Raw genomic sequence first — 27,922 nt, forward strand, 5'->3', positions numbered from 1 at the left:
AACACTGTATTGTGTTAATTTAATGTCGTTTCAATGTCATACGTTCATCATTTTCTTAATAACAAGCATAAAAAATCACTAGTAGTAGCTGATGTCTCAGTAGTAAGCAAGCTAAATTTCCCATTCCACCTTAAGTGGTGCAGCACTTACATTCTAGCGCCTCAGGCATCAGAATTGCTGCACCATTTAAGGTGGAACAGGAACCTTCAAACAAAAAGCTGGTGAATATTTGACTTCAGCTTCAAAATCAAGGGGTAGGAGTAAAAACACGAAATAGGATTGGGCCTTTGTGCACGCTGCTGCTGCTGCGCTCTCAAAATAAAAGGATACATTAATATTAGAGGGTTTGAATGCGTCACTATGTTCTGAAGGCATTTAAAGGGTGCGCTGTGCTTTGTGTGCTGATAACAGATTTACTCAATGGGTAGCAGTTGTGGTTGATGGGTGATTTGTTGCAAAGGTGGATCTCCTGTTGATTCTCTCCTGAAACTTTGCAGCAGGTCAGTGGTGCACTCCCAGAGAGATAGTAATACGTGTGTGTGTGTGCGCGTGTGTGTGTGCTCCTGTCTGCATGTCTGCTGCTCCGCAGGGCCGAGTGGGTGGTGCTGCACACATTCCATGTAATATCAGGATAAAAGTTCTTGCCGGGAAGCGGAACACAAACAAAAGGGAGTGAGGAGGGGCAGATGGTTATTATAGCAGTAATAACCTCCCCGCTACCCCAGCCTTTCTGGTCAGTCCACAGTCTACAACGTGAAGACCTGAACTACCAGCCTGTCGGCCCACCTGCCTCACTGTTCCTGCACTGCCTTCCTGATGTGGATCTGAAATTAGCATGGCGTGTGTGAAGGTTTACTTGTGCTCCAGCCCAGAGGGTAGGCCTGAGTTTACTTTCTCTACTTGATTGACATGGTAGTGTGTGTTTATGTGCTAAAGTCAGATGATTGACAGACACAAACAGCATGAAGTTCTACTAAAATCTTACAAATGTAATTTTACAAGTTTTGCACAAGAAACAATTTAATTTCGGCTGTTTAGAATTTGATTCAGTTAGATTATTTTGCTACTTTGATTCAGATTTGCTTTAAAACTCTCTACAGGTACTAGACTGTCTCTAGGTCAGTTCCCCTCTTGGCACTGGGGTGGGACTCTCAAGGCTCCATCTCAGTACCTTTAGTCAGGGAACATAACTGAACCATAATCCACTGAAATGATCTGTTCTAAGCTGTACTGACTCCACACACCCCATCTCAACTCCAGACTTTTATTCTACTGTTCTGTTTTAAAACATTCAGATATAAAAAAGGTACAAATATCAACTTTTCATCTGGAAAAACTGATTTAAGGTTCACAATCAGACCTTAAAACCACTGCTGGAGCTTTGAGGGAACAATTCCACTGTTTGTACCTTGATGAATGAAAAATCTATGTTATTTGTAACAGTGTATCACTGAATATACACTAAATACATTAAAACAATAAACTCATATATTTTTATATTTGATAGTATTATATCTGTATTCGACATAATGTTGCAAGAATGTTATTTTTGACCAAAAATGAGCCCCTACTTTATAGAAAGGGTAATTAATTAAATGGGTACGTATATAAACATTCACAATCATGATTGCTGTATATCAACAGTGTCACTCATTGTATGATCATGATTTTTAAGTGTTAACAATCACATATGCTTATTAGTTATTCATAATTAATGCTATATGGTATTGTGTTATTGATGTTCTTTACACTGTGCTGACTGTGTTGCAGACTCTGTGGTGGAGAGGAAGTTTCTGAGGGCGAATGTGTTCCCCAAACTGAGGGACCACTGCAGACGCACACATGGAGTGGACTTCAGGGTGAGTGACCACTTGACGCCTCTCAGCCAATCACAGCACCTGGTAGCCTGTTTATGGGGTCTCAGGGTTATGTTAGAGCTAACCATGCAGAATGATCACCTTCCCACAATGACTTAATAGGCCTCTAAAGCTGTGTTGTCTGTCTGTAGTCAGCATTGTGTCCATATAATGACCCTCTATTACTAGGTTGCATCTTTGAGTCATAGCATTTACACTCTTCTCCCAAATGGTCCAAAATATCCATCCCATTTTTTAACTAGGGGTTTTATATGAAACCAGTGGGTAGTTACTGACACACAGCACATTCCCATGTGTGGATGGATTTTGGTTGGATATGGGGGAAAATGCTTTGGCAGGTTGTAAAAAGGCTGTGTTCACATTATCAGACTAAACTGGCATGACTCTGATTTTTTTTGGACAAGCAAATCTGCTCTTTTCAAATTAGATCTAGGCCACTTTCACCCGCGGCCTGAGACTGAGTACAATCCAATCCAGTAGAGATAGTAATGCATGTATGTATATGGGGGATGGATCAGATTCCACACAGTGGTTGCAGCCTCAATGGGAGCGCTTAGACAGATTATTGACAGATTTGAATAATTTTCCAGCCCTACATGAATGTGAGTCAGAGCTAGTAATATAAAATCAGAGCAAAGCGTAAGAAATCGGACTTGTGCCTAAAGCATTTTGCGAATGTTACGGTGAGAGTGTTTTTCCTTTGTTAATAAGATTAGATTAGATTAAGAGACCCCTATTAGTCCCACAACGGGGAAATTTCATCTCCGCATTTAACCCATCCGTGCAGTGAAATACCACACACACACTAGTGAAGACACATACTAGGGGGTAGTGAGCACACTTGCCCGGAGCATCGGGCAGCCCTATCCGCAGCACCGGGAAGCAGTTGGGGGTTAGGGGTCTTGCTCAAGGGCACCTCAGTCATGGACTGTCAGCTATGGGGATCGAACCGGTGACCTTCTGGTCACAGGGCTGGTTCCCTGACCTCCATAACATTCTATAATCTGTTACTTCAACAACATCCATAGAACATCTGCATGAAAACATTCTACCTTTGTTAGCATATCACATTACAGGGATGTTTTATAAAAAACATTGTCATCTCAGGCCTCAATAACATCCATAAAAACCTGCACTGAGAATGGTCTTCCTTTGTTATCATGTAATATAATATGTGGCCCTGACAAAAATCTCAAAACATCCTCTGAATGTTGCAGTTAAAAAGTTATTAGTTGATATCTAACCTTATGGGAAAATTTTTTGACATGATAAACATCCTTAAAATATTCTATGAACATTAGATTCAAACATCTTCTTTAAAAATTATTAAGAGCATGTATGTAACGTTAGCTGAAGTTGTGGGAACATTCCCTGCTAGCTGGGACGTCACAGTATACGGTTATGTTAACAGGCTTAGTCGAGCTCAGGGGTCAGTAACATGTGGCTCTGGAGGTGCATGTGGCTGTTTTTCTGCCCTGTTGTGGCTCCACAGCTGAATTGGATTAGTAGGTAACAATAAAATAATCCTCCTTAACAGTAAAATAAAGCTCTGCTAATCGTTTAACACAGTTTAACAGTAAATGGTCTTAAACTCTGGAGTTAATGTAGAACTGCTGATTCACCCTTTAACCCTGAAGATCAGCACAGACTACTGGTCACCATAGCAACACAGACAACAGTCTCGCCCAGCTAGTAGCTATCGAAACGGCAAAGAGAGAGATTTAAGACGGACATCGATAACATTTTGTGTTTATAGTCACTCCAGCTGGTTTCCTGATACGTTTAATCTGCAACGAGAAACTGACAAACTGACATGTTAATTTCTAGCTATGTTTATCTGACAGCATAAATATACATATATCAGCTGAGAGTATTTTCCAGGTGCTTTTCACAGTTATTTTTTCTGAGGCTGGAGCCTTTCTCTCCAAACATTCCTACATTTTAATTATTAAAGTCAAACAGGTTCAGACCAGCACTACAATGGTCTCTTTTAAGGCACCATATGGGCAAATAAACAAAGGAAACAAAGGAAGCTTCATATGACAAGCACTCATTGTGGTTGTGATGTACTCAAAATAAGTGATGCGTTGAATTTGCTTAATTCAATCTATGCATCGTTTCCACACGAATAAAATATTTCGTCGCAAGACTGAGATAGTAAAAAAATAAAGGACAAAGCTGTGTGGACATATGTTTTATTCATGCGGAAATGATGAACACATTTGATTGCAGTCAATTCACTGCATCACTTTTTATTAGTGCAGAATAACTTCAGCATTCACCATCCGTAAGGCTGATGGCTTTTTACAGGAAGGGACAGAGCAGACTCTACCTGCTCAGGAGACTGAGGTCATTTGGAGTGCAGGGGCCACTCCTGAGGACCTTTTTCGACACAGTGGTGGCATCAGCCATCTTCTATGGAGTGGTCTGCTGGGGCGGCAACATCTCCACTGCAGACAGGAAGAAACTGGACAAACTGATCCGGAGGGCCGGCTTGGTCCTAGGGACTCCTCTAGACCCAGTGCAGGCGGTGGGAGAAAGGAGGATGCTGAACAAGCTAGCATCCATGCTGGAGAACGACTCCCACCCCATGCGTGAGACTCTGGCAGCACTGGGCAGTTCCTTTAGTGACCGGCTCCTTCACCCCAAGTGTGTGAAGGAGCGCTATCGCAGGTCCTTCCTTCCTGCTGCTGTGAGACTGTACAACCAGCACTGCTCCCAGTAGACCACATACAATACAATATACACTTACATTCAGAATGCGAACATTTTTCATTGTGCAATATGCTAAGTGCAATACAGATTTATATGCAACTCTTATTTTATTTTATTTTATTTCATTATTATCCTTATTTTGTTGTAAATAGTCTAGAGATTTAGCTTTAATTTTTATTATTTATAATGTTGATAATGTTTATACTGTTTCCCGTTTCTACTACTGAGTGCCTTACTCCTGTTACTCTGCTGCTGCTGTAATACTGTGAATTTCCCCGCTGTGGGACTAATAAAGGATTATCTTATCTTATCTTATCTTATCTTATCTTAGTATGTATGGTCCACTCTCTGCAGGTCATTGACCCCTATGAGGGGATGGACTCAGGTAGCTGGCCGAGGCAGAAGGTGCGGCTGCAGTTAATTGAAGAGTGCAGGGTGAACTCGCTGGGGCCTTTCTTTGTGGTATGTGTTTAACTCATTCTAAAAGTGGATTGTTGCATGTTTTATGCCCACATTGTTCATTTGTGGTCTGGTGCGATCAAGGTATCACGTTTTGATCATGATTCCAAAGAGTGTGTTTGGTGAAACAAAACACAGCACTTCACCCATGGTGAAGGATGGTGGTGGCGGCATCGTGCTCTTGAGCTGCTTATCTTCAACTGTAAATGGAGCTTTAATCAAGATGAATGGAGTCATGAAATGCTCCAGACACCAGAGGATTTAGGTGCAAAACTCTCAGCTCCCATATATATATTTCAACAGTTACAGCCTCATATGACGCTCACCTTCTGAATGTAGCTTATGAAACATGAAAGTTCTGAAGAATATGACGAAGTGTGTTTTGGAACCACCGGTGGTCCCAAGGAATTTGAGAGGCTAAATCACAGAATTGTTCATACCTTTGTGCTGTTGGGTGTGTGTAGATTCTGTTCTTACCTAAGAACAAATCCCAAATAAGAAAGCATTGATGAATGCCATAATAATTAATAATAATAATACTAATAACTTATTCATATAACACTTTTCATGCCTAATATGCACATAGTATTACAAATACTTATTAACATGAAAAATGACATCACTTAGCATGAGCTTATGAAATGGGTTTTAAAGGTAAGAATGAGAATGTTTAAACACAACACAGGCCTTAAATCATTAAAAGATCATTTCATAACAGTAGACAAGATAAACATCTGCACAAAGCTCAACCTTCTCTATGCACAAAATGACAAATGTAACTAGTGAAATCCTAAGAACGTATTATCACGAGGCAGGTGCAGTTCATTTCGACAGTCCAAAATAAAAGCATTTCTGGCTCTGATCTGTTCCTCTGTCTCTGTGTGTGTTCTGCCAGGGCCTGGTGGGTGAAGAGTATGGTGCTGCGTGTTTACCTGAGCAGGTGGAGCTCTCTGAGTTTCTAATGTTACTACAAGTGTGCCAGCAGATAGGCTTCAGGTGTGGTATCCTGGAGGACTGCTACAGGAGAGACGAGAACACTGTGCCCCCCTCATTCTGCCTGCTCAGCCAGGTAAGAGCCTTCAGAAGTTTTAGAAGAGTTTTAGTAGAGTTGCTTTTAAATGATCAAAGTCTCATTTCTCACATACGTCGTGTTCATCAGCCAGAGCAGTCAATGGAAGACAGTGACTGGCATGATGTACTTGCAAAAGGGAGGAAGATCCTACATGATGTTGTGACGCACTGTGTTCTGGAGGGTGATATCCACCCAGAAAAAGCTCAGAAATATTTCAGATCCAGTAAGTATGTTTACACCATTCTTGTTTTATTTTAGAAGATATTATAGATGATACACTATATTTCCCAAAGTATTCACTCGTCTGCCTCACACGCATATGAAATTAAGTGACATCCCATTCTTAATCCATAGGGTTTAATATGACGTTGGCCCACCCTTTGCAACTGTAACAGTTTCAAATCTTCTGGGAAGGCTTTCCACAAGGGTTAGGAGTGTGTTTACGGGAATTTTTGACCGTTCTTCCAGAAGCACATTTGTGAGGTCAGACACTGATGTTGGACGAGAAGGCCTGGCTCACGGTCTCCACTCTAATTCATCCCAAAGGTGTTCTATCGGGTTGAGGTCAGGACTCTGTGCAGGCCAGTCAAGTTCTCACACACCAAACTGGCTCATCCATGTCTTTATGGACCTGCTTTGTGTACTGGTGCGCAGTCATGTTGGAACAGGAAGGGGCCGTCCCCAAGTTGGGAGCATGAAATTGTCCAAAATCTCTTGGTGCTGAAGCAATGAGTTCCTTTCACTGGAACTAAGGGGCCGAGCCCAACTCCTGAAAAACAACCCCACACCATAATCCCCCCTCCACCACACTTTACATTCGGCACAATGCAGTCAGACAAGTACCGTTCTCCTGGCAACCACAAAACCTACACTCGTCCATCAGATTCCAAGATGGAGAAGCATGATTGGTAACTCCAGAGAACACGTCTCCACTGCTCCAGAGTCCAGTGGCGGCGCTTTATATCACTGCATTCCACGCTTTGTATTGCACTTGGTGATGTAAGACTTGGATGCAGCTGCTCATCCATGGAAACCCATTCCATGAAGCTCTCTACGCTGTTCTTGAGCTGATCTGAAGGCCACACAAAGTTTGGAGGTCTGTAACTCTGCAAAAAGTTGGCAACCTCTGCGCACTATGCGCCTCATCATCCGTTGACCCCGCTCTGTCATTTTACATGGCCGACCACTTCATGGCTGAGTTGCTGTCATTCCCAATCGCTTCCACTTTGTTATAATTCCACTGACAGTTGACTGTGCAACATTTAGTAGTGAGAAAATTTCACGACTGGACTTGCTGCACAGGTGGTGTCCGATCACGGTACCACGCTGGAATTCACTGAGCTCCTGAGAGCGACCCATTCTTTCACTAATGTCTGTAGAAGCAGTCTGCAGGCCTAGGGGCTTGGCTTTATACACCTGTGGCCATGGAAGTGATTGGACCACCTGAATTGAATGATTTGGATGGGTGACTGAATACTTTTGGAAATATAGTGTATTTTACATTTGAGTTGAGATTTAACATGAAATAACACCTTCCTGCACTCATTCAAACATCATTTTTACCTCCATTGCACTTTTCATTTTGATTTAATGTTTGCTTACTTAACATTTGTAAGGGACAATCCACTGGTTTTCCAAAATTTCAGCATAAAACAATAGTCAGCATGTAAGCAAAGTCATTCAGTCATTCAATATGAAATCCTCTATCCTAGAGAAGCTTACCAAGTCAAAATTGTTCACAGTGGTGGTGATAGGAATCAGACATCTGAAGAGTTTAATGCCTCTAAACGCTTCCTCCCAGAAAGTTATTGCATTGAATAGTTATGAATATAATGCCTTAAGCCTGAGATGCTCCACTATCCACTATTTTAACATCATCAACATTCCACATAAAAGCTCAGAAGACACAGGTTCACTAGTGGTTTAGGATAGTAAAAAATATTATATTGCTATATTGTTTTGTGACTCCTGGTTCCTATCACCACCACTGTAAAGAAATCTGAGTCTGTAATCTTCTCTACAATTAACTGTTTCTCATCAAACCACTCTGAATGACTGTGTTTGCATTTCAACCACTGAATTATGCAGGAATTTTGAAATATTACTGGAATTTCTCTTTAGGCAGATTGAGCTGCGATAGTGCTCTAATCATTTAGGTGGTTCGTTTTCTAACACCTAAATTATCCAACTTTTAGGTCTCGAGAATGACCTCCACTTCGCACTGGAAGGCCGTTCGCCTGCAGATATCAAGAGATGTCTTTGTTATGTTAATAAAACAGCTAAAGAAGCTGACCACAACAACAAGGGAAATGAATCACATGTAGGTTTCCAGTCACCTTCAGTCCGACTGAGGCAGCTGCGTGACGACTTCCTACCAAACATGGTCCGAACACACAGAGCCCTGGTCTATACCACCACCACGGAGTATGATGGTCAACAAAGCTATGCGGAAGATTTAGGCCATCAGGTCTACTCAGACCTTAGGAAGCTCATAGACCGCTGTGTTGTGAGGGAGAAAGATCAAACCCATGATTTATTATCCCAGCAGCGAGACCTGTGTCACATCTTTTCTTGTCGCTACAAAATCGAGCGAGAGGAGGTCAGGCATGTCAGAGCTTACTTGGAACAGAACACAAAACATCCATTCATTCTGATTGGTGGTCCGTGCACAGGCAAAAGTGTGTTTTTGGCTCACTGTGCAAATCAGGTATGCTTTCAGCTGACCTGTTCACTTTCTGCCCACAAAATGTTCTTTCATAGCAACTGTTGCCAGGTTGGACAGGCTTTATAGAACACTGACAAAAATCCTATTACAACCAATGAGAAACTGCAGTATGCAGGGATATTTAAACAGATTCATGTGATTTCAAAATTATTTGTTTCACGTGTAAATCATTACAAGTCAATGCAGTGAACTGTAAACAGTTTAAATTAGCCTAAAGTTTATTATGTAATTGTACAAGGTTTCAGTCTGAACCTCCTCCAGCTGTACGGATGACGCTTTCAGTGCGATTTCGGAGATCATCCAGTGCTGTGGAACCAGCGCTGAGCGCTCTGAGCTGTTGGAGGTTCACTGCCCACGGAAATCACGCTGCACAGTTATGACGGATTCACTCTTATTGAAGTGGAGAACACAGAATGCTTTCTGCTCTGGGGTCTCATCTCCTCTGACTAAAGGGAGCCAGTCAGAAACTCTATGATCCCCTCTTTCAATTGGTATGTGATTGGTTCCTCAGCGCCTCACGCTTGTAAAAATATAATGCTTTAAAAATCAGATGAACCTTTTTGAATCACCCTGTACCCTCCTGAAAAAATAGGTAAGGCCAGCTTTTGATAGTAGCTGGTTTCACATGGTCTAAGCTGGTCTTTGATGGTCATCGGGCTAGATTAATGCTGGTCTAAGCTTAATTAAGTTGTTTGTTGGTAGACCAGCTTGGTTATGCTGGTCAACAAGATTGGCTAAGCAGGTCATGCTGGACATCATGCTGGTCATGCTGGTCAACCAGCTTGGTCAAATTGGTTATACTTCCCAACTGTCTTGTCATACTGGTCATACTAGTCAAACAGTATGTTATACTGGTCAACAGCTTGGGCATGTGGACGTTCTGGTCAACCAATTTAGTCATGCTGGACATGCTGGTCAACCAGCTCAGTTAAGCTGGTCATGCTGGCCAACAGTCTTGTTATACTGCCCATTCTGGTCAATCAACTTGGTAAAAAATGTCATGCTGCTTGAACAGCTTGGTCAAGGTGATCATGCTGGTCACCAAGCTAAGCTGGTCTACTAACTTAGAGAGTTCAACCAACTGGAGTGGACAAAGCTGTTTTTTTTAGCAGGGAACTAATTTGTTTGCCCCAATATTTAAATGTAAAGTATGTTATTCATTTAAAAAGTTCTTCTTTTGTATGCATGGTATAGGTCTGTAAACCTTGTCCAACATGTCAGCACTTGTCATTTAAGAACTTATTTGAGAGCGGAGCATGAGCAGGATATTTAGGTATTTCTGTAGATCAAAGGTAGATGCTGGTTCAAATAAGTTGTAAATAATAAAATGTCTTCTCTCTTCTCTTTCAGATAAAAACATGGATGAAGGAGCAGGATCCTATGGTTATTGTGCAATTTTCAGATTTGAACAGCTCTCTGAAACAAAGTCTCAGCAGCATGTGCCATCAGCTTGCTTTAAGCTACAATCAGCCATACAACATCTGTCCCAAAGACATATTTGAATTGAAAGAAACTTTCAACAATCTGCTGACCACAAGCTCATTGTCTTCAAATCACCTTATCCTTATTATAGATGGACTTGACCAAATGCCTAATACACATGTACCATTAGACTTGTCCTGGCTTCCCAAGACTTTACCCTCTAATGTAAAGCTTTTCATCTCTTCTACACCAACAAAGTCTGGGTTGCTCTCAGCACTCAGGGGATGTTACCCAGAGTCTACCTTTTTCTTTGAGTTAGAGCCATTAGATAGTAAAAGCTGCAATCGGATGCTGAAAACTCTCCTCCTCTCAGCTAACAGGAAGATAACATCAGGTCAACAGATGTATGTCAATCAAGTCTTTAAGAAATGTTCTCTTCCCTTGTACGTGGAGCTCCTACACAGACAAGTGTGTTGCTGGGGCTCAGAGTTAGAGATTACCTCTGAAACGTTGGTCCCAGGCATTCATACAAACATTGGTCGGTTTTTGGATGATCTTGAGGAGAAGCACGGGAAAGTGTTAGTCAGCAGAGTGGTACAATATCTCACCCTGTCCAGACATGGTTTGACAGAACCTGAGCTGACTGATATTCTTTCCTGTGATGATGAGGTTCTATCAACTTTCATTCCGGTGGATTACACTGTGCCATATAAGTTAAGGGTTCCGGAAGTTGTGGTGGAGAGGCTACTGTTAGACCTGAAGGGATTTCTAATGGTAAGGAAAACTTCAGGCACCAAAACATTGTTCTGGGTCAGCAGACACTTTAACTTAGTAATCTTTAAAAGGTACTTGACTACAGATGAGCGAGAGAAAATGCATACTTTGATGGCAAACTATTTTAGTGGCCGGTGGTCATGTGGCACAGCTAAGCCACTGATCATCACTGGAAGGCCTAGCATGAAAATGCTAAACCCCAGCAAAGATTTGAAGATTCATATGGACAGGCAAATTCCTGGTCAACCTTGGATGATTCAGCCCCTCACGTCCATTCTTCCAGCCTGCGATTCATCCGAGAAAGCACATCCCAATCTGAGAAAATTACAGGAGTTACCTTTCCATCTAATGCAGAGTGGCAATATTGAGGAGCTTGGCCACATGATGCTCTCACAAGGGTTCCTTCATGCAATGTTCCAAGCAATGTTGGCAGAAGATTTGATATTTTGGCTAGAGAAGACATCTCAGAAAGTATTTCCCAGGGAATGTAGACTTCTTGCTACAATCCTGAAAACCTCGACATGTTGGCCGAAAAACTTTGAAGACTTAGCTCCGATAATGCAGGCCAAGCTGTTCCCTTTCATAAATGTTTTCCCTGAGTTAGAGGAACTTGTCCACCAGGCAAGCCATGATGATACCATGAAAAGCACTGGGGTGAATACAATGTTATTCCCAACACCCTCTGTGCCTGCCACTCACTGGGTACCACCAGAGACAGATGTATCCCCAATTATAAATGCAGCTGTATCTCAGTCTGGGTCTGCCATGGTGATTCAGGACAATAGTTCTGCCTGGGTCTGGAATGGAAGTGATTCCGAAGGTTTCACACTCTGCCAAAATTCTGAATTCCAGTTTGCGGATGTTAGATGCTCTGCGAATGTATTCATGCTCTCCACACAGAGTGGCAAATTCCTTTTATGGGATACCAAGGCTCCTTCACATCTCCAGGAAGTTCAGACCAAATTCACAGAACAAGGCCAGAACACCATTGAAGGTATCTTGGTGTGCAAGGGCAAGATATTTGCATTCTCCAAAAGAAGGAGATCCATCAGGGTGTTTGCTGAGGGAATAGAAGTTACCCCATTGCAGTGCTCCTCTGGGGTAACATGCTTGTCAAGCTCTAAGGATGGCCACTTGATTTTTGGTGGTCAGAATGAGGGTACTGTGAGTGTATTCAACTCCCAAACTGGCCAACTATTGGCCTCCTTCATGTGTTCAGCAGGAATGTCCTTGTTTGATCTTATCTTCCTTCAAAATGGAGAGACAATAACATGTGTTGACAGTACCGGAAGTGTGTTTGTATGGGATCTTAAGATGAAACTCAATCCAATACTCATTAAAGAGAGCCTGAGTTGTACCAATGAGGAAGTGTTAAGTACCGACCACTCTGAGAACAACCTTCTCCTAATCTGTAAAAGCCATCAGATCCAAATAATTGCTGGATATCTTTTAGATGTAGTAGACAAGTTCAATGCACTGAATGGCAAAACCTTTGTGCAAGCCATTTTGGATCCCGATGCACACTTCATCTTTGCTTTAATGAATGACTGCCCATTTCTTTTGGTCTGGAACAGGGTCTCAGGTCAATGCATGTTAAGCCTAGACATTGGAGGCACCCAGGCTTTCACACTTACAAAACTCAGGGACTTTCCTTACCTTACAGCTGTCACAAGCCTGGGTGTTGTTAGTTGGGATATGGATCTCATTTTGGTGGCAGCATCCACTCCAAAATCTGGTAAGAAAGTGGTGAAGGTTGTTGTGGAACCCCTTGGGGAACACTTCTACACTGGAGATGGTTCTGAGCTTGTGTGGAGGTGGACAGTGTCAGATGGAAAACTGGAGAGCCACCTGCTTCACCATGGTCCTGTGGAAACCATGGTTCTCTCCTTTGATGGTGCACACTTGGTGACCATTGCCTCAGGTGACATTTACATCTGGAACACCAGTACAAAGGAGAATGTTCACAGAATCTGTTTTAGCCAAGCATCTCAGATACTGCTAACTCCAAAAGGAAACTTGGCAGTGTCTCTGTCTGAAACTGGTATATCGCGGGTATGGAAGTTGTGCAGCGGACATGTGATTTGCAGCATCCATCATCATCTCAGAGATGCTGTCATTTCACCAGAAAGTACTTTCCTTCTGGGCATCAATGGAGGGGATCTCCTGGCTGTGAGCCTTTGGTCTGGTTATGTCATCAAACAGTTCTCCAATTCGGAGTGGTCAGAGGTTGTGGCTTTCCTTCCATTGTCAGATCATCCAGACTATGTGATTGTAATGACCAGGTCAGGAGCGTTGTACTCATGGAAGCTAACAGAAGAGACTGTTTGCCAGCAGTTCCAGTTCCCAGAGTCTTTTGAGTATCCACCACAGTTCCTTAAGCTCTCATCTGATGGAAGTTATGGCATTGTATCTGTAGCTGAATCCAAGATAAAGATCTTGGACGTGTACCATGGCAAACTGTGCTCTTTGAATGCCGAGGGACAAGTCTGCCCCCCGTTTGTAGACATTAGTCGTACCTATGCAGTCTATGTCTGCAGCCCTTCGGTGAGGTGTCAGAATTACTCTTGTGACTTCCATAACAAAGAGATCTTGGTTGCCATACGAGTAACAGATGGGAAGAGAGTGGGCAAGTTCTACCTCTGTAAAACCCCCTCTGCTGTGGTCCTTTCTGAGGAGTTATGTGTGTATGTTGGCTTTGAGGATGGCTCTGTTGGTGTTTATGCTATTAATGACATGGATCTCGACACCATTTCCAGGCCCAGATGTCAGAGCTTGGGACTGGTGTGTCCATTTGATGAACCTGAGGTTTGGCCACCCTTAGCAAACCCTGACCTTACTTGGTTGGAAGCGGCCTCTGAATGAATGTAAATGTGTTTAACTTTACCACACCAGTTACACTGCTGTAATGTACAATGAAAATGATGAATTTATGTATTTCATGTTTTAAATTATACACAATACTCTGCAGAAGTCACAGGTCACTCTGCATTTATTTCATTTCTAGTGCAAAAGATCATTAATTATAATAATTTTTCAGCCTCAGAACAAAGGCAGAAAACAGAAAATTGCACATGAGCTTCAACAACCAAATATTAAATTATTTCCTGATTATTGTGTCCACTCTTCATCTTTATTACACCTTCCATTCCTTCTGAGCTTACTTAGATGTTATAGTATAAATGCTGGATATCAATAAATGTTGTGCTGCATGTAAATAAAGGTTTTGATGACTGATGTTAATATTATGGGTCTGAATTTCTAAATATAAAACTCTTTAAAAAGGTAAGCAAGGAAAGAACATTAATTCTGTGTTATGATTAATGCCTATGGAGCCTCAAAGATGACATTTTGATTATTTTTAATAAGACATGGCCATAAATTACTTTATTCAGACCACAAATTGTTTCTCATAATTTCAATATATTCAATATATTAATTTGTGGCCTCAATACATTAATCTGTGGCCCCAATATAGCAACCTGTGGCCTCAATATAGTAACCTGTAGGCTCAGTATATTAATTTGTGACCTTAGAATATAATATTTTGTGACCTTCATATATTATTTTGTGGCCTCAATATACTAACTCATTGCCTCAGTATAGTAACTTGTGGCCTCAATATACACTACCGATCAAAAGTTTGGGGTCACCCAGACAATTTTGTGTTTTCCATGAAAACTCATACTTTTATTTTTCAAATGAGATGCAAAATGAATAGAAAATATAGTCCAGACATTGACAAGGTTTGAAATATTTTTTTTTCATTTGAAATAATTTTCTCCTTCAAACTTTGCTTTCATCAAAGAATTCTCCCTTTGCAGCAATTATAGCATTGCAGACCTTTGGCATTCTAGCTGTTAATTTACTGAGGTAATCAAAAGATGTCTCCCCATGCTTCCAGAAGCCCCTCCCACAAGTTGGATTGGCTTGATGGGCACTTTTTGCGTACCACATGGTCAAGCTGCTCCCATAACAGCTCAATGGGGTTGAGATCTGATGACTGGGCTGGCCACTCCATTACAGATAGAATGCCAGCTGCCTGCTCCTTCCCTAAATATTTCATGCATAATTTGGAGGTGTGCTTTGGGTCATTGTCCTGTTGTAGGATGAAATTGGCTCCAATCAAGCACTGTCCACAGGGTATAACATGGCATTGCAAAATGGAGTGATAGCTTTCCTTATTCAAAATCCCTTTGACCTTGTACAAATCTCCCACTTTACCAGCACCAAAGCACCCCAGACCACCACATTACCTCCACCATGCTTGACAGATGGCATCAGGCACTCTTCCAGCATCTTTTCAGTTGTTCTGCATCTCACAAATGTTCTTCTGTGTGATCCAAACACCTCAAACTTAGATTTGTCTGTCCATAACACATTTTTCCAATCTTCCTCTGTCCAGTGTCTGTTCTTTTGGCCATATTAATCTTTTCCTTTTATTAGCCAGTCTCAGATATGACTTTTTCTTTGCCACTCTGCCCTGAAGGCCAGCATCCTGGAGTCGCCTTTTCACTGTAGAGGTTGACACTGGCATTTGGCGGGTACTATTTAATGTACTTGTCTTGTTACTTAGTTGTGCAGCGGGGCCTCCCACTTCTCTTTCTACTCTGGTTAGAGCCTGTTTGTGCTCTCCTCTGAAGGGAGTAGTACACACCGTTGTAGGAAATCTTCAGTTTCATGGCAATTTCTCACATGGAATGGCCTTCATTTCTAAGAACAAGAATAGACTGTTGAGTTTCACATGAAAGTTCTCTTTTTCTGGCCATTGTGAGAGTTTCATAGAACAAACAAATGTGATGCTCCAGATTCTCAACCAGCTCAAAGGAAGGTCAGTTTTATAGCTTCTCTAATCAGCCAAACTGTTTTCAGCTGTGCCAACATACTTGAACAAGGGTTTTCAAAACATCCATTAGTCTTCTTACACAGTTAGCAAACACAATGTACCATTAAACCACTGGAGTGGTGGTTGTTGGAATTGGGCCTATATACACACCTATGTAGATATTGCATTAAAAACCAGACGTTTGCAGCTAGAATAGTCATTTACCACATTAACAATGTATAGAGTGTATTTATGATTCATTTAATGTTAGCTTAATTGAAAGAAAATGTGCTTTTCTTTCAAAAATAAGGAAATTAAGTGACCCCAAACTTTTGGTCAGTCATGTACACTGCTCAAAAAAAATAAAGGGAACACTCAAATAACACCCTAGATCTGAATGAATGAAATATTCATTGAATACTTTGAATGTGCTGACAACAAAATCACACAAAAATCAATGGAAATCAAATGTATTAACCAATGGAGTCCTGGATTTGGAGTCACACACAAAATTTAAGTGGAAAAACACACTACAGGCTGATCCAACTTTGATGTAATGTCCTTAAAACAAATCAAAATGAGGCTCAGTATTGTGTGTGGCCTCCACGTGCCTGTAGGACCTCCCTACAACACCTGGGCATGCTCCTGATGAGGTGGCGGATGGTCTCCTGAGGGATCTCCTGCCAGACCTGGACTACAGCATCCGCCAACTCCTGGACAGTCTGTGGTGCAATGTGGCGTTGGTGGATGGAGCGAGACATGATGTCCCAGATGTGCTCAATCAGATTCAGGTCTGGGGAACGGACAGGCCAGTCCATAGCTTCAATGCCTTCATCTTGCAGGAACTGCTGACACACTCCAGCTGCATGAGGTCTAGCATTGTCCTGCATTAGGAGGAACCCAGGGCCAACCACACCAGCATATGGTCTCACAAGGGGTCTGAGGATCTCATCTCGGTACCTAATGGCAGTCAGGCTACCTCTGGCGAGCACATGGAAGGCTGTGTGGCCCTCTAAAGAAATGTCACCCCACACCATTACTGACCCACTGCCAAACCAGTCATGCTGAAGGATGTTGCAGGCAGCAGATCGCTCTCCACGGCGTCTCCAGACTGTCACGTCTGTCACATGTGCTCAGTGTGAACCTGCTTTCATCTGTGAAGAGCACAGGGCCAATCCTGGTGTTCTCAGGCAAATGCCAAGCGTCTTGCATGGTGTTGGGCTGGGAGCACACCCCCATCTGTGGACGTCGGGCCCTCATGGAATCAGTTTCTAACCGTTTGTGCAGACACATGCACATTTGTGGCCTGTTGGAGGTCAATTTGCAGGGCTCTGGCAGTGCTCCTCCTGTTCCTCCTTGCACAAAGGCAGAGGTAGCGGTCCTACTGCTGGGTTGTTGCCCTCCTCCACGTCTCCTCCACGTCTCCTCCACGTCTCCTCCACGTCTCCTGGTAGCACCTCCAGCCTCTGGAGGCTACACTGACAGACGCAGCAAACCTGCTTGCTACAGCTCGCATTGATGTGCCATCCTGGATGAGCTGCACTACCTGAGCCACTTGTGTGGGTTGTAGAGTCCGTCTCATGCTACCACGAGTGTGAAAGCACCACCAACATTCAAAAGTGACCAAAACATCAGCCAGAAAGCAGGAAAGTACTGAGAAGTGGTCTGTGGTCCCCACCTGCAGAACCACTCCTTTATTGAGTGTGTCTTGCTAATTGCCAATAATTTCCACCTGTTGTCTGTTCCATTTGCACAACAGCTGTGAAATTGATTGTCAATCAGTGTTGCTTCCTAAGTGGACAGTTTGATTTCACAGAAGTTTGATTTACTTGGAGTTATATTCTGTTGTTTAAGTGTTCCCTTTATTTTTTTGAGCAGTGTATTAATTTGAAGCCTCAATATATTAACTCATGGCCTCAGCCCTCCTGAGATTTAAAGATCCTCAGGACATCACCCCTCCTTCTTGCCAGCAATTAGCAGGACCATACATCACCCTTTATTAAGTTAATTCACAGAGGAGGACTGAGACAGCAGCTCTGTGGTGCACACAGAAAGTCTAATACTACTACTAATATCCTCTGCAAATATATAATATTCTGCTAAATGTTTGTTGTATATCAGATTATTTTTTTTTGTATCTGATTTGATCAGAATAATGTTGTTTAGCACCACATGTATTTGTTTCATCCTCTTATTGCCTTTATTGAGTATATTCTGTCTAGAGTAGCTTCAAACTGTAGTTTATTTTGTTATTTAGTGGGACTCATTAGTGAAATAGTCGTCTGTACGTCATCTGCTACGTGCAATTGAATTAGATAGATAGATAGATAGATAGATAGATAGGTAGATTCAATTTTTCTTTTCAGCTAGAGGTATGGAGCCACAGATTTTCTTGTTTATGCATGTCATTAGCGCCACACATTTACATCAGTGAACCATTATCACGGGTCCATATTATCGCCTTTCATATTGTTGCCGGATGTGCATGTCATTAGCGCAGTATTGGCGTTATGTAAGAAGCGCCACACATTTACATCGGTGGACCATTATCACGGGTCCATATTATTGCCTTTCATATTGTTCCGTGTATGCATGTCATTAGCGCAGTATTGGCGTTATGTATGAAGCGCCACGGATTTACATTAGTATGAGCTGCTGTGGGCGTGTTCTTCAGAGTTATGATAAAAGCAGAAACACAAATGCAGGTGAATTACATTTTCCCTACTATCCTGTGTGGAGAAGACTGAAAGCACTATGGCAAGCCAGAGGACGTCCACCGCTAAAGAAGGTTTGGCTATCCTTACCAACGTGGACAGCTGTGAGTCCGATGGGGGGGAGGAACTCTCCCGTACTTATGAAATTACCAGCGATTCTGTCGAGAATAGCTTTACAATTGTTGTTGGATGCAGTACAGCATAAAATAGAATAAACAGCGCTTACACGAATGGAAACGCAGAACCGAAAGTGTTCGATGACAAAAAAATATCATTATATATTATAGTAAAAGAAATGTACAAAGAGCGAGATTCAAACTGTAGGTTTTTTTATTGTTTAGCGGGATTCATTAGTGAAACAGTCGTCTCTACGTCTGCTGCGACGTGCGCATGAATTTTAACTTTTGAAACACGGGTCTACAAATTTTCTGCCGCTTGTTGTAGGATCGGTAACATATACAGTCCACTTGTAACTTCAAGTTTACCTTGAAGTTGTATCACGTTCGTTGCTTTGGGAGTTGTATGAGCTCGAGGTGGGCATGGGGGGTTTCCACTTCCACCGCACTCCATATCATTACCAAGACAATGGGCGTTAATCGCTTCACAGCAGGTGAGTGGGCTACATGGTCGCTGGTTTCCCTTACGAAAATTTTCGTAGCTCGCGGAAGATTAGTTTAGTTCATTTGTAGCCTCAATGTGTAAATCAGTGGCCTCAATATATTGACTTTTTGCCTCAGTGTAGTAACTTGTGGGCCCAATATATCAATCTGTGGCCTCAATATACTAACTCATGGCCTCAGTATAGTAATTTGTGGCCTCAACATATTAATTTCTGGGCTCAATATATTAGTCTGTGGCCTCAATATAGTGACTTTTTACCTCAATGTAGTAACTTGTGGGCACAATATAAAAGGTTGGCCTCAGTATACTAACTCATGGTCTCAGTATAGTAATTTGTGGCCTCAATATAGTAACTCATTGCCTCAGTATATGAATTTGTGGACTTTTTGCCTCAATGTAGTAACTTATGGGCCCAGTATATCAATTTATAGCCTCAGTATAGTAATTTGTGTCCTCAATACATTAATCTGTGGCCTCAATATAGTAACTTGTGGCATCAGTATGTTAAGTTGCAGCCTCAATATATTAATTTGTGACCAGATCTTATTAAAAATAATCACTATGTCACCATAACGGCTCCGTAAATGCCGCATTTATTAGAGGCACATTTTTCTTTCATACAGCGGCAACTACAGCTAACACACTGCGTCCGAAAGGACTACAACAAAACATCTAAACCGTGCATCTACAATAAAACTACAACTACCATTAGCCCGAGGACGCCGAGCGGAAGTGCTTGTATACTATAAATAGATTTCCGCCTTCCTGAGCGGTCCTTTCCTGTCTGCGGCCTACGGCAAAATGGCGGTGCAGATTTCTAAGAAGAGAAAGGTGAGTGGCGTTTTTTTGCTCTTTATAGCGGAATCGGGGCGAATGGTCGTCAAATAGCGACCGGACGTAGAAGAAACGGGCCTTAACTGCAGATCTGGGCTTTTACGTGGCCGCTATGTTGAGGGTTTCGGGTGGATTGTGTTGGATGTGTCGCTCCGTGTCTCCGCCGGGGATCATGGCAGAGCTGAGCTCGGGAGCCCGGCGAGGCGGCGTTTCGCTCGACTTTAAGGGCTTACCTCACGCGTTTGCGCCCGGATTAGTAGGTTTAAGCCTATATTTTTCTCGTATGAAGCGACATGAGTGCTGGATAAAGCTGTAGCGCGAATGAAGAGAGTCCAGCTAAAGAGCCCAGCCGTGGCTAATGGCGTTATCCGGCGGAGACGCTGTTTATTCGGGCAAACTTCACTGCGAAGCGCCGGTCGGCTGTGAAGTGTTTTTAGGGCTGTAAATGAGGCCAGTTCTGCCTCTGGCTCTGCCTGGCTGCGTCTCTGCGGGGCTTGATGTGTGAACTGACATGTTTGTCCGGTTTCACGCTAAATGTGGAGGTGAGTCGAGCAGCATTACCAAAAACATCAAGACTGTAATGAAATAATGACCAATAAAACTAACGGTACCTTCCTGTAGAAGCAGCCCGAGTAACGTTGGGTGGGCAGTAAAAAAAAAACTGGGACTAAAGGGTCACCTAACCTATTGGCACTGAGGGAAAGTGTTCATATACAACGTGTAATTCAGATAAAGTGCTTATAAAAATGTGTAAAAGTAGATGCGGCTGGATTTGCCTTGCAGAGAAATGTGATGTAGACAGGTAGGTAGATATTTTATTGATCCTGAAAAATTAAGCAGCCACTATCAGTTGCAACACAGGATGGTTATAATAATAAGGATGATGCAGTATGAAAAGAACAGGCTCCTCAGCAATATTGTCAACTATAATCTGTCTCGCTTATTACAAAGAGGCAGGAATAAAACAACCCATATACAGAAAGAAATATATCCAATAATATCCAGTAAGGTCTGTACTGAGACAAAAGGCAGTGCCGTAAGCAGGTGTCACCTTATAAAGACAATACTGAATAAATATTGGTACTGAAACTATCCAGATGTGCGATAAGATGTGCAGAGAGAAAATAAATCTATAATTTCGGGTGAGAGATTTCATCCTCATCTCTCCTCTTCCGGCCCCAACAGCGCAGAGGGATGAAGGATCTCCTGTATATTTGTTAAACTCAATAACCTGCAGATTTCCCCAGCGACTAAAACATTCTTCTTTTCTCGGGTGCAGTAAATACATCAAGTCTTGCTTTGCAAGTTTTGCTAAAATCTAGACGTGTTTAATGCAGATAACTTTAGGTTATGTTGAATATGTGATGCTGCAGTCGATGTGCTTATGTCTCATCTTTAAAAGGTAAATACCTGCTGCTGTAATTGAGTTCCTTGTGCTTCTAATACTGAGTTACAGGATTGTGTTTAATGTTTTATCTTATTTTTGCGGTCAACTCAATTTTGTGTGGTTACTTTTAAGATGTCAAACTGCCCTGCCTCTTATTCTCCAGGGTATAGTTTGGTTTGTCCATCTGAATTTGCGTGAACAAAGAGTAAGGTGAATTATTCAGTGACTGCAGGAAATGCATTTAATTTTTAAAAGTTTCCTCAAATGAACAGAACGTTTTATGATCTTCACATCGCTGTATTTACATTTTACTGCTTAAAGCCAAAAATCTGACAGTTTTATAAAAGTAATGTTTACAGAGCAGATCACTGAAGAAACGCTGTCTGTTTATAGTTTATAGCCCAGATTTGGGGGGAGAACGGGTCGACTTTCAGTAGAAAAACAAACTGGGTTCAGCTGCTTTATTATAAGGGTTTAAAATGACATCACCATCTGTTTGATTGGAGAGAAGAGTTACAGCCTCATACGACGCCCAGCTTCTGAATGTAGCTTATGAAATATGAAAGTTATGCAGAACATGACGAAGTGCGTTCTGGAACCACTGGTGGTTCTGAGGAGTTGAAGAGGTGAAATGGTATGTAGTTTTATTTTAAGGTGTTTAATGCAGGTCTGTAATGCTTGTGTTCTGGCCCCAGTTTGTCTCAGATGGCATCTTTAAAGCTGAGCTGAATGAGTTCCTTACTCGTGAGCTGGCTGAGGATGGGTACTCCGGCGTGGAGGTCCGAGTCACGCCAACAAGGACAGAAATCATCATCCTAGCCACCAGGTAAGTTTCAAATAGGAGGCACTCCAAGCTTAGTTGCTAGTCGTTCTGTTACGGTATTTTTGTCTCAAGTGTTGGGGCAAAAGTACCCAGACGAGGAGGTTATAAGGGTTGTGACTGTCTGTGCAGGACCCAGAATGTCCTGGGAGAGAAAGGCCGTCGCATTAGGGAACTGACTGCTGTCGTCCAGAAGAGGTTTGGTTTCCCAGAGGGCAGCGTGGAGGTAAGATCACATCGTGCAACTCCTGCCAGGCGTCTGTCCAGCTTTCAAACTGAATTCCAGCAAATAACTGATGTTGCCCAAAATGTTTCGTATTGTGCTGTTTCCATCTCATCTGTGCCGTGTGCGTCACAAACACTTGAGAAAGCTGGAGTGACAGAAGTCTAGTGTTGGGAAGCTTCTCTTTGCAGGTTTAAATTTAAGATTTTGTCATGAGGGCAGAGGTGGCCAACAATGGCTTGGAAAATCAAGAGCGTAAAGCTGTTTTAATTCCTTTAGGTTGTTGGTTTGTACTGTTTGTCATGTTTTGTAGCTTCTGCTGAGCAAAAACAGGAAAAAGTTGAGTCTTAAATTCGAGAACTGAAAATTTTTTTTCTGCAGGTTTGCTTCTAAATGTGTGATTTTGTTGGCAGAAAAGTTTTATACCAAGCGTGTGAATAGTTTTAGGTGCCATTAAGCATGCGTGTATATATTTACTTATATATTAATGTATGTATATTAAGCTGTTGTCAGATCAAAATTCGTATCTCCAGAATTGTAACTTTACGAGACAAGGTAAAAACTCGCTCTAGTTTTAATGCAAGTCAGTGGAACCAGATTGTGTTCAAAGTAATTTTAGTTTTTTTTTTTTTTTTGTCCAGTCATTATGGAATTTAGACAAAAATAGGACTGAGTATTTTCTAATTGTCAAATGAAAAACGATGGAAGTACATATGGTATTGTTCTGACAGCAGCTATAGATATACAGTTACATTTTTACATGTACATATACGTGTGTGTGTGTGTGTATATGTAACAAACACACTTCATTTACAGGCGGAATGGAAAACAAAACAGTAAAAAAGACTTTAAAGTAAAACTTTACTTTTAATGCAAGTCAATGGAACCAAACACCACCTCCCCCTTTGGGGTCATTTCTTTTAGTCCGTTCATCATGAAACATATATACAATATAAAGGGTAACAAGTATTTTGAAATTATGCCAAAAAATCAAACATCAAGTGGTGATACAAGGTTTTCTAGTGACAACAGCTGCCTGTCCATGTATGTATATGCAGTAACAAAAACCGCCTGTTTAGTTTTAAGGCAGGTTGGAAAATTATGCAAACTGAATTGACCAAGTGATCCTCACTTAATTTTTAAAAACATGGTAGGAAGCCCTTTGGACGCGATTAAAGATCCAGCCTGCGTTAGTTTAGACCCGAATGATTAACGTTGATCGTGTGAACGCCTTCGTTCAGGCTGTGGTGAACTCACCTGGAAGTGATTGGTTAGAATACTGATTTGCAGCTTCTTGCAGTAACAGCAGTGCGGAGGACAGTACGATACCAGCTAAGCCATATGATCATACTGATTATCCTAATGACCAGTAGTTGTGTATTGCTGTCTATGCTGATACTAAACTGCCTGTTAACCTGCTCATCCTGTTTGTTTTTAGCTCTATGCCGAGAAGGTTGCCACCAGAGGACTGTGCGCCATCGCCCAGGCAGAGTCTCTGCGCTACAAACTGCTCGGAGGCTTGGCTGTGCGTAGGTAAGTGCTCATATGGGTGTTTTGTGTAGTGTGGCTTCATTATGCGAGTAGTAGTACCTACTACTTTACATGCACGTAAAAATAAAGGTTCCTGAGTGGTTCTAATCCTTTCCAACATCTGAAAGGTAACATTGGAAGATTCTTTACACTCTCAGAAATAAAGGTGCTAAACTGTCTCTGGGGTGGGACCCTCAAGGGTCCATCTTGGTGCCTTTAGTCAGGGAACATAACTGAACCTTAATTTTATAAGCTTTGACTCCACACACCCCACCTCTCCTCCAGACTTTTATTCTACTGTTCTGTTTTAAAATATTGTTATGAAAAGGTGCAAATACCAACTTCTCACCTGGAAAACCTGATTTAAGCTTCACAATCAGACTTTAAAACCACTGCTGGTGCTTTGAGGTAACATTTACGCTGTTTGTACCTTGATAAGTGAAAAATACCTGCACAGAACCTTTATTTTTAACCGTGTAGGGGACCAAAAGTGGTTCCTTCTAAGGCATCACACCAATGAATTATTTGTACGAGTGCACTGTCCTTCAGTGATGATACGATGACGAGTCGGAACGGGACATTGTCTTGTCTCTGAGGATTCTGTGTCGTGGATCACGTTCTGTGCTCCTGACTTCAGCTCCTCAGAGCAAAGTGTTCCTCTCGGTTGAAGACATCGAGGCATTTGTCTGAGAAGAATAAGTATCAGAAGTATTGGGACTTAAACTGAGTTTGTCTAGACGAGTCTGACTGGTTTTGTCTCTTGCCAGGGCCTGTTACGGTGTCCTGCGCTTCATCATGGAGAGCGGGGCCAAGGGCTGTGAGGTGGTTGTCTCTGGTAAGCTGAGGGGTCAGAGAGCCAAGTCCATGAAGTTTGTGGATGGTCTGATGATCCACAGCGGAGATCCAGTCAACTACTACGTCGACACCGCTGTCCGTCATGTCCTGCTCAGACAGGGTGAGTGAAGGAGCAGAGTAAATGGTGATAATGTGCGTTTTAATATAGTTTGTATTTAGAGCCGAGTTAGTGTCCCGAGAGTTTCACAGTATACTGTGAGCTTAATCAAAGCTTTTGATTTATTGCCTTCTTTGTTTAAAAAGCACCAGGTGCCCTTTGTGTTGACAAATGGGCTGATAAAATTATCCAAAGGGCCTTAATCTTGCTGCGAAGGTACTGTGGATGTATTCACTATGACTGCTTGTGTGTGCACTGTATTTCCCAAGTTTGAGATCACAATATTAAACTTCTTAATATGCAGCGTCTGATGCAGATTTAAATACTTGCATCCTGTCTTTTTGGATGTGACTCACTAAACTATTTTGTAAAGTTAACAAATCACTAACACACATTTTACAGGTTTCTTGTCCATCATAGGGGCTTTATAGTTCACATTACAAGCCTTGCTGCTCAAATCCGATCTCTGACGCGATGGTTCACACTCGTTTAGGTAGTGATGAGTAAATGTCTCATAACGTCACGTGACAATCACTGCATCAGCACAAACAAACGAGCTTCACTGAGATGATCCTTAACTCTGATCAGCTCTCAGCTTCGTTATTAGAGCCAGTCGAAGGAGAAAAAGGTGATGCTGCGTTTCCAACGTTTATGGGCTTTAACGTCTGTTTGGTGCTGTTGCCGTGGTAACGCTGAGTGATGGCACTGTGGATAAAAGCACATGAATTCCGACCTGAGCGTCACATGGCCACAAATCGAGAGAGCACAGCTGCTGAAGCATCAATTTGTGGGCATGTTTATTGAAGCATATAAAATAATAAATGCATAGAGTAAGACCAGGCAAATAGGCGTAAGATTGGTTTAGTTCTACCTGAGCAGTCTTTTCTGTGGTTCTCTTCCCTTCAGTGATGATACGATGACGAGTCGGAACGGGACAGCCTCTTGACTCTGGGGCTTCTGGATTATGGATCACGTTCTGTGCTCCTAATTCAGTTCCTCAGAGCAGTGTGTTCCTTTTGGTTGAAGACATCGAGGCATTTGTCTGAGAAGGGCAGAATACAGCTATTTAGTCATTCTGAGACTGAGATTGAATATTACAGATGTGTTGGAAATAAATGACAAGCTGTAAAATGTGTATTACAGAATGTTTAAAGGCTCCTGTGGAGAATCTTGATTCAACTCTAATGACCTGTTCATGTGAATCTATGTCCAGGTGTGCTCGGCATCAAGGTTAAGATCATGCTTCCCTGGGACCCCAGTGGCAAGATCGGCCCCAAGAAGCCTCTGCCTGACCACGTCAGTATCGTGGAGCCCAAAGAAGAGATCCTCCCCACCACACCTGTGTCCGAACAGAAAGGAGCCAAGCCTGAGGTCCCTGTCATGCCACAAGGAGCTCCTGTACCCACCGCATAAACGGTAAGGAGCGCAGTCAGTCGGTGAGGGACCACCATGTGGAATTGGCTTGACATTTTGGGGGTTTTTCAGTTAGCAGGATTATCTGAAATTAATTATTCAGATGGAATTATTTTTACATGTTAAAGTGGCCTCATGTATTTCAAGTTAGGTAGTGTTGGGGATGTTAACTGTTATAAAATCCCCAGTTTTGACCCATGTTATCCAGTTTATCAAGCAACATTTTGTGCAGCACCCCCTGGTGCCAGTTTTAAGAACTGAGGTTCACAGTTCAGTCTTTAGGAGCTCATTGTTTATTAAAGCTTCCTATACATCTTGGGTAATCCAGGGCTTGGGTGATTCTTGGGTATTTGAGAAGCTGTAAAAACACACTACTGTTTGAACAAAACCGGTCTGAAACAGAACCTATATAGGAAAGGGTTAAGAAGTACAGGGTGATTCAAAAAGATCAGATTTCAAAATAATTCACTTGCAAGTCTTTGCATATCAATGCAGTGAACTGTAAATGGTTTAAATGAGCATAAAGTTTATGTAATTGTACAAGGTCTCAGTCTGAACCTCCTCCAGCTGCACGGACATCAACACCACAGTCTAACTCATCCCATACTGGATTGAGCGTGTCGGGTGTCGCTGCACTCACGGCTCTTTCAGTGTGATTTCGGTGATCATCCAGTGCTGTGGAACCAACGCTGAACGCTCAGAGCTGTTGGAGCTTCACTGCCCACGAAAATCACGCTGCACAGTTATGACGGATTCACTCTTATTGAAGTGGGGAACGCAGAACACTTCCTGCTCAGGGGTCTCATCTCCTCTCAGACTGAAGGGAGCCAGTCAAACTCTGACCCCCTCTTACAGATGGATTGTGATTGGTTCCTTGGTGCCTCACAGTTGTAAAAATATGGTGCTTTGAAATCGGATGAACCTTTTTAATCACCCTGTATCTATAACTTAACGCAACAAGCTTCCTCCCAGTGATTGGGGCGATTTTTCATATCTTCATCATTAAATGCTCACAGTGTAAAAGAGCTGGTATTTTCAAATGATGGCTAAAAATTAAAGAGAAGTTGCAAGACTTTAATATGACAGTGTAGTATGACTTGATGACGATGACCATTTCAATAGCTCTTAAGATGTTGCCCATCTAAGCTCATACTCCCTTCAGTGATGACACGATGACGAGTCGGAGTGGGATGGCCTCTCTCTCCAAGGAGCCTGGGTCAGTACACGTTCTGTGTTCCTGATTTCAGTCCCTTGGAGGAGAACATCCCTTTTGCTTGAAGATTTTGAGGCATTTGTCTGAGAAGGGTGGTCTGTTTATACAATGTCTCCATACAAAACTGAGGCTTTGTGATTGGTGGGTTCAGTTTGGCTCGTTTTCCCGGTTTAATATTTTTCTCTTCGTTTTTCAGGTGTTCGCTGTTGGATGATGAAAAGATCGTCATTTTCTGTACAAAAATAAAAGGAGAAATGCAGCTTTGTGTTGGTCATTTATTCTTTCACATCAGTTTGTTTTTGTGGCCCTCACATTAAACTATAAGCCTTTGTTGATGTAGTGAAGCACT

At 42.2% G+C, this 27,922-nt stretch overlaps 2 protein-coding genes and 3 non-coding genes across 6 annotated transcripts; all 5 read left to right on the top strand.

Annotated features, from left to right (window-relative positions):
• Nucleotides 1–738: 738 nt before the first annotated feature.
• Nucleotides 739–14,284, top strand: LOC108431166 (NACHT and WD repeat domain-containing protein 2). Of its 2 annotated transcripts, none has more exons than XM_017704153.2 (7): nt 739–875; nt 1,771–1,859; nt 4,947–5,054; nt 5,947–6,120; nt 6,211–6,346; nt 8,319–8,830; nt 10,199–14,284. In XM_017704153.2, the coding sequence occupies exons 1-7, from the start codon at nt 836–838 to the stop codon at nt 13,904–13,906; spliced, it is 4,767 nt and encodes a 1,588-aa protein (XP_017559642.1). In that variant the 5' UTR covers nt 739–835; the 3' UTR covers nt 13,907–14,284. The 2 variants fall into 2 exon arrangements, with proteins under 2 accessions (XP_017559642.1, XP_017559643.1); XM_017704154.2 differs by lacking the exon at nt 10,199–14,284 and adding an exon at nt 9,087–9,122.
• Nucleotides 14,285–19,930: 5,646 nt separating this feature from the next.
• On the top strand, nt 19,931–27,832 carry rps3 (ribosomal protein S3). The gene is made up of 7 exons (XM_017704155.2): nt 19,931–20,032; nt 22,118–22,248; nt 22,375–22,468; nt 23,904–23,998; nt 24,763–24,950; nt 26,161–26,363; nt 27,770–27,832. The coding sequence occupies exons 1-6, from the start codon at nt 20,003–20,005 to the stop codon at nt 26,358–26,360; spliced, it is 738 nt and encodes a 245-aa protein (XP_017559644.1). The 5' UTR covers nt 19,931–20,002; the 3' UTR covers nt 26,361–26,363; nt 27,770–27,832.
• LOC119263766 lies at nt 24,539–24,690 on the top strand. Its single transcript, XR_005130500.1, has one exon. It is a non-coding gene; the product is annotated as a small nucleolar RNA SNORD15 (small nucleolar RNA).
• Nucleotides 25,848–25,998, top strand: LOC119263767. Its single transcript, XR_005130501.1, has one exon. It is a non-coding gene; the product is annotated as a small nucleolar RNA SNORD15 (small nucleolar RNA).
• On the top strand, nt 27,517–27,665 carry LOC119263765. The gene has a single exon (XR_005130499.1). It is a non-coding gene; the product is annotated as a small nucleolar RNA SNORD15 (small nucleolar RNA).
• Nucleotides 27,833–27,922: the final 90 nt, after the last annotated feature.

Source organism: Pygocentrus nattereri, chromosome 7 (genome assembly GCF_015220715.1).
Source record: "Pygocentrus nattereri isolate fPygNat1 chromosome 7, fPygNat1.pri, whole genome shotgun sequence".
In the NCBI taxonomy this organism is placed as follows: Eukaryota; Metazoa; Chordata; class Actinopteri; order Characiformes; family Serrasalmidae; genus Pygocentrus; species Pygocentrus nattereri.